The sequence below is a fragment of the Trematomus bernacchii genome, unplaced genomic scaffold (genome assembly GCF_902827165.1).
Source record: "Trematomus bernacchii unplaced genomic scaffold, fTreBer1.1, whole genome shotgun sequence".
Lineage (NCBI taxonomy): Eukaryota > Metazoa > Chordata > Actinopteri > Perciformes > Nototheniidae > Trematomus > Trematomus bernacchii.
Genome location: NW_022987571.1, coordinates 2305316 through 2312575, shown reverse-complemented (window position 1 = coordinate 2312575; position 7260 = coordinate 2305316). Strand labels below are relative to the sequence as shown.

General features: G+C 40.3%; 1 protein-coding gene across 1 annotated transcript in view; it reads right to left on the bottom strand.

Moving 5' to 3' along the window:
- Positions 1-849: 849 nt before the first annotated feature.
- The window catches only part of tpm3 (tropomyosin 3), a 13386-nt gene continuing 6975 nt past the window's right edge, over positions 850-7260 (bottom strand). The window contains exons 3-10 of the mRNA XM_034126264.1: positions 7120-7253; positions 4860-4977; positions 3955-4025; positions 2832-2907; positions 2684-2746; positions 2406-2475; positions 1532-1610; positions 850-1083 (exon numbers count right to left, since the gene is read on the bottom strand). Of these exons, the coding sequence (XP_033982155.1) occupies positions 1080-1083; positions 1532-1610; positions 2406-2475; positions 2684-2746; positions 2832-2907; positions 3955-4025; positions 4860-4977; positions 7120-7253 (615 nt within the window). The 3' untranslated portion in view covers positions 850-1079. The remainder of the gene's footprint in view (positions 1084-1531; positions 1611-2405; positions 2476-2683; positions 2747-2831; positions 2908-3954; positions 4026-4859; positions 4978-7119; positions 7254-7260) is intronic.

Here is a 7260-nt window from a genome sequence, read left to right as displayed (position 1 = left end):
TGTGATTCATCTCAGACAAGTGTATGACTCACCCCCTGATAGAACAGTGTGATGGGAATTATCCAGAAATAAAAGTTCTGAGTGTAAACCAAGAAGCTCTGATTGTTATTATTATTATTGGGGGAGTTAGTTTGATTTGGAAATAAATATGACTTTATTCAGTTGAAGGACAATTGGAGCTCCTAGAAAATGATTAGATGTTTTATGATTCATGCGTCTTTACCAGTCACAGGTAAGCACAACAGGCTCTCCCAAAGGCCAACTAAAATATTTAAAACAAGATTATAAAAATGTGAATATTATACATTGTTATTTATTGTTAATTCTCATAGTTGTTGCCTTCATTCCAATGAGATAGAAACATAATACATGTCTAACTAACTAACTAACTAACTGTTTATTAAAACTAAGGCCTATAAATCCTACTTTCTGAAGGGTCATGACTATAGCTTCTGTTTGAAGGCCTTCAGAGAGCTGTGGATAACCCTATGATCATTCTGGAGGCTGTATTTAGTTCCCAATATTAGTCAATGGGAACTAGTTTTGGTCCCAATGATGGTATCAGTTCCATCTGTTCCCCATCAGCCCTGCAACCATCTGACCTTCTGTTCACCTGCACCCCCCCATTCTGCTTGTGTTGGCTCCTGTTTAGTCTTAGTCGGATTCTTGTTCTTCAAACATCAGGAGGTTCCGTTCTGCTTTGTCTTGACCGATCCTTTAAATAAAGGTAGTTTCTGGTAGAAGATTCTGTCTCCAGCATGTGGGTCCACACACACACACACTCTCACGCATGTTTCATCAGCAGCAACTTGTGGCTCAGTGAATAATAAAAGCAGCCGTAGACACAGCAGTAACTCGAGCTTTCTCCCCTCTCTTGTTTTACTCTGGTACAGAACAGAGGTGATACAGAAGTACGATGAAGAGTGAATTCAGACGGACAACATTCCTTAAGAGAAAACAAACAATGAACAATGGCTACCAGGAATGAGGAAAGAGAGATGACATGTAATAAAAGGAACGGGGTTTGGGTGCAGAGTCTTGAAACCACGACAGGACAGGATGGTGGAGCTTCTGGACGTTTAGCTGAAGACACAAGAAACAAGAGACAGTGATGAAGTGTGTGTGTCCGCATTAGTGATGGAAGCAACACAAGAAGGCAGTAGAAGGCTATTACAGGTCTGTTGTAGAGGAATAGAGTCATGGCTTGTTTCACAAAGACAACAAATGGTGACATCACTGATAAATGACTGCCAGAGCAAATTCCTGAGAACTGCAAAGCAATTTTGTATTGCCAACAGGGGGTGGTGTTGAAGGAGGTTTGCACCAAGTCTGTCCCTGTGCTCTGTAAGACTGTGACTGTCTAAGGACTAAAGGAAATACTGTGAATTAAAAACAAGGTAGACCTTTACTGTACTGTAAGGTCTTATTTACTAGATCCTCTTCATTCCCCAGCCTTTGTACATGTTGACCTCCCCCTAAAGCATGCAGGCTAAGTCAGATTCCCACTGGAATGACACACATCAGTACTTACATGGAGGTCATGTCATTGAGTGCGTGGTCCAGTTCCTCACTGATGGCTTTGTACTTGAGTTTCTGTGCATACAGCTCATCTGAAAGGTGTGTTGCAAAGGAAAAGGGACACAAATAAGAGAGGAAATTATTGGAATTGTGGAATATGAATATGAAATATAAATACATGTAAAGTCATGGATGGACATTTTATGGAAAATTCTCAATTAGCAAAAACTTCCAACGAGCGAATGTAAAAATGTCAAAAGTAAGCCTAACTAATCTAGAAAAGCTGTAACTGTTATTGGTCGTGGTAGGAATTCAAAATATTTGAATTGGAATTGGAAACAGAATTGGACACAAGTGGAAAAATGCTCATGATTTTCTTTGTAAACTGGAGGTGATGTATAATAGAAGAAGGCAATGATGGAAAAAGTGTCCATCCAATGTAACATATCATTTTCTATACTGTAGGTTTTAGCAATTGTTCCAAAAATGTAGCCATTTTTGTTGTAAACACTGAATGAAATCCACAATTTGAATTGCAAACCTAAGCTGACAAATGCAATCACCTTGCAATCATTGCCCTACTCATGTATATGAACTTGTGCATAAAACAACAAAAACAATTAATTTCTTTAAAAAATCTTGTGATAACACCTCAATAATACAACTCAGCTTCTTCTCTTGTCCTCTGTAGGACTTTGAGTCGCTGTCATCATACTTCCTGTTATGGTTAAGCTAGTAGGCTATTGCTCAAAGCAGACGACTGCTATCACCACATCTCAAATCATGTGTCCAAATTCAGTGTTGTTATGTATAGTAGTTTCCTTTTTTTTCTTAAGTCTATTTAAAGGATGCAGTTAGTACTGGTTCAATAAGTAATGAATGTATACCTTCCAGATCATCAATAGTCTTCTCCAGCTTGGCCACAGATCTCTCTGCAAACTCAGCCCTGGTCTCAGCCTGAGGAGACAAAGCATGATCAGCGTCAAATCAGAATACATGTGTGGTCAACGATTAACTGAATATGCATTGGTATGTCAACCTTTTTTCTTTTTTTTCTTCACATTTTACTAAACAATTCTAGATTGTACAATGGATTTTAATGAAGGAAATGCCATTTAAATAGAGGGTTTACAATATCTTCTAGTCATCACTCATTCTTCCTCACCTCTTTCAGCTTGTCAGTCAGGATCTTGATCTCTTCCTCATACTTGTCCTCCTTTTGAGAGTACTGTAATGAGAAAGAAGATTAGTCAGGTTGTGATTTATGTTAATGACCTGATCGCAGATGTCACAATCCTCCTCTCTGTCACTACCTTCTCAGCCTGGGCCTCCAGAGACTTCAGGTTGTTGGTGACGTTCTTCAGTTCCTCCTCCAGCTCAGCACATTTACTTGTTTAGGGTTAAGGGAAGGAAGGAGAAAAAAAGGGACATCAGATTAGTTTGGACAAAAGTAGTGGGCTGGCCATTTCACCCCTAGGCCTTCAGTAGTGTCCTACCTTAATAAATCCACCTCTCAATACCAATATTATGACGTTACGGCTATAGAAACCATTAATATAATACAGAAACGCAGTATAACAGGGCGCTGCATCACAGACAGGTATCTAATGTAGCGGGAATGAATGCCATTACACAGGCCCGCACCTCCCTACACGCAGACTGCGCAGACCTTGCGGAGGGGGCTTCCTCTCATGCGGCGCAATTCGTCTTATGTGCAAATGCGGCGCAACTATGCGCGCCAGTTTCCCCGCTGCGAGGCTCCGGCGCTAACAGTACAGGAGCGTGCACCAAGGAGCGGAGCGTGCACCAAGGAGCGTGCACCAAGGAGTGTGCACCAAGGAGCGTGCACCAAGGAGGAGGAAAGATTGCATTTTAGATTGAAAGAATGTGCTTTTAGCTGCAGAAATAGAAAAAGAGAAAGAGGAGAGAAGAGATTGATCCCACCGTTTCCTTTCAGCTTCCCTTAGGATGGTTCTGTGAGTCAGTGAGCCAGGGGGGACTGGCATATCTGCCGTGAGGTGAGAGGACAGAAAGAGTGTAGGAGTAGGCTGTGGAGAGAGCAGCCAGGGGATTTTCTGATGTGATCCAAGTCTCAGAGAGCAGGGAGGTCAAAGGATGCTGGGAGGCAAAGACGGAGGGGAACTGAGTCCTCCAGGAATCTGACTGGCAGTTCCAGAGGCCCTTTGTGAGAAGGTTTTGGAAAGTGTGTAAGAAGTATCTGCTGCGGTACCACCAGCCCACAGAGCGGCTTCTATCCTTCAGATGATCAATTTCTGATCACATTTCACGAAAGCAAATACATGATTTAGTGACTTAGAGAGCACAGCTGCATTTCGTTGTCGAACCCTGATTTGTGAAATGATAATAAATGACCCTTGAACTTGAACCCAAAGACATGTACAGACTCAAATAAATCGTCATTATATAAATACTCACGCCTCCGCAAGCTCCGCCCTCTCCTCTGTGCGCTCCAGCTCTGCTTCTACAATCACCAGCTTACGAGCCACCTGGACAAAAGCATTACATATGTTTATGCTATGAGGCTTCATACTTAACAGAGTCGTAAATAACATCAATCTTTGACAATCCCCAGTGAAAGTTTAGTATGTGGACTTGTCAGTTTGAGCTATCTTATTGTGACTTAATATTCAGGGGGGGAAGAGACGGGATGTTTCTGTAGGCCAACATGACTTCGCGTCACCATGCACCTCAAAGCTAAAGGTGGCTAATGTTCGGCGTGATGACGTTTAGTCGTCTCATTTAGACACCTGTGAGCAACCGCTGTTTTAAGAGTAACAGAAGCTTCAGACGTTCACCAGTGAGGTATTTACTGACGAGTTTTAATCTCTTCAGCTTGTGTTAACCACAGAGTTCATACCTCTAACCAAAGACACGTTCAGAAGAAACCTGCAGTGTTAAAATGCTAACTTATTTCCAGGTTTTTGGCTGTATGGCTAAATAATTGTAAATACTGTCAGCAAAATATACAGTTTGAATAATGTGCACTTTATTATGTTGTTTATTCTGTACACATAATTTTGCACATCTACCTGACCATCCTTCCTCTGTTGCTCTTTCTGAGGTTTGTGAAATATTTTCCTTTTGGGGGGGAAGTCTTCCTTAGAACAGAGGTGGTTGTACACTGTATAGTCTGTAAAGCCCCCTGAAGGCAAATGTGTTAATGGTAATATTGGGCTATATAAATCAAATACGATGACTGATACTGTAAAGAAAATCCTTTCAGATGATGACTTTTTAGGTTGCTGAAGAAGCGTCACCATTGGAGTGTCTCAGCCCCCACCTCGTGCAGTAACCCTAACCCTAACCCCCAGAACACTCACCTCCTCATACTTGCGGTCGGCCTCCTCTGCGATGTGTTTGGCCTCCTTCAGCTGGATCTCCTGAAGCTCCATCTTCTCTTCATCCTTTTGGGCCCTGTTCTCAATCACCTTCATGCCTCTGCACACACAAAACATTAGTTATTTCTTGCAGCGTACAAACTTCTCAAAATTGAAAAAGCTTTCTTAAACAATGTGCATATGAATTGCTTCCTATGTAGCAGAAGAACATTCATTGATATATGAATGCTATCAGCAGACTGTCAATATTATGTAAGCTTTAATGCTATGCGAGACAGTATTAATATTAGCACCTGATTTAGTTGTAGGCCTAGTCTTAGTCTGTTGAGGAACATGTTACTCAGTGTGTGTCAAGTGTTAGTATTTATTTCAAAACAACAAAGAACACATTCTTTGATAGATTGATGAATTAGTTCATTTACATTTGGTGGAAGTCTGCTGTAACATTATGATCCCTTGCTCAACCAATCTATGCATGCCACATGACCTGACCAGCTGCACCGTATGTGCTGGACCATCCGTCAACAGGTCATTAAAAGCAGTCTTCACAGACTGTGGTGGATTCTTAATCAGTCTCGTAGTTCTCTTTTTATAGGAGCATATATCTTTGTTTGGGTATCCCTATTCCTATACAAATCGAAATATAATAAACATATTTATCCTATGACATAGATAAATGTTTCTATTGTCACGTTTGATCCTTCTAGGATGGAAAGGGACATTTCAATGGTAAGCATGTGTGGACTTTCTTCGATGAGGAGTTTGCCCCTTTGCTTCAGGTTTTCAGAACAGAAGCTTCACACCCTAATATCTTAGTACTGGTCTGATGGTGGACTAAGAACTCATATTTGACTTAGACATACTCTGTTACAAATACAACTCTTGCATTCATTGTTTCCTTAAGTTAAAGTACAAGAGTATTAGCATCAACATATACTTAAAGTACCAACACTAGAAATACTAATTATGCAGAATGATTACTATAGTATATCACTGTATTATAATGACTTATGCATTTATGTGATCATTTCAACTTTGTTGTTGCTGTTGGTAAAGGTGGAGCTAACTTGAATGACTCCAAATCCATGATGGTACATCATATCACATAAGTTGAATTAAATGTCGTATAAATATTATGAACCTGCCAAGTAAGCTGTAACAGAAATGTATTGGAGTAAAAATGCCAATATTTGCTTCCAAATTGTAGTGGAGTAGAAGTTTAAATTAGCACAAAATGGAAATACTCAAGTAAAGTACAAGTACCCAAAATCTGTACTTCAGAACAGTACTTGGGCAGATAAACGTAGGTACTGTCCACCTCACGCTGCTGCATTGATGCTGGGTGTGTTTCAGAATGCTGTTCAGTTACATTTGAAGAACTTTCCTAACATGGCCAATTGTGAAACATGATAATAATGCTGGCCTTCCCTGAGGTTCCTGTATCCCTCTGACTAAAGCATGATTAGCCTTACGGCTTAACCATGTTACCCATGTAAAATAATACTGCAATGTATGTACATAAGACTTGCACATAGACATGTACGGTTATGTATTATTCATATTAATAATACATATCTGAATATGTGTAAGCTCAGCTACTCTGTGTTGTCCCATATTATTGTTGTTGTGTTTATTCAAACTCAGAGGTGGAAGAAGTACTCAGATTTTGTACTTGAGTAAAAGTAGAAGTACTCAGGTCTTGTACTTGAGTAAAAGTAAAAGTACCAGAGTGTAGGAATACTCTGTTACAGTAAAAGTCCTGCGTTCAAAATGTTACTCAAGTAAAAGTAGAAAAGTATTATCATCAAAATATAGTTCAAGTAGCGACAGTAAAAGTAGTCATTGTGCAGATTGGTCCATTTCAGAATAATATATATGATATGTTTTATAATGATTGATCATGAAAGTGTTCTCAAAGCTGGTAAAGGTGCAGCTAGTTTGAATGACTTTGTATACTGCAGGGTAGCTTGTGGATTTACTCCAGGTGGAACTAAAGTCTGATTTAACACTTGATTATATTTCACATCATTCATCCAGCATCAAATGTAACTACTCAAGTAAAGTACAAGTATCTCAAAACTGTACTCAAGTACAGTACTTGAGTAAATCTACTTAGTAACTTTACACCACTGTTCATACTGTTAAACGATGTGCTATCCTATGTTTAACTCTTATTTACGTTGCTGCTGTGACTCCTGAAGGGGCTGGATATATTTGTATCTTAAATCACAGCATGTTTCACCTCTCGCTCTCGTCTGCAGCCTTCTCCGCCTCCTCCAGCTTCTGCAGAGCGGTGGCCAGCCTCTCCTGAGCTCGGTCCAGCTCCTCCTCCACCAGCTGGATGCGTCTGTTCAGGGAGGCCACCTCTGCTTCAGCCTGAGCA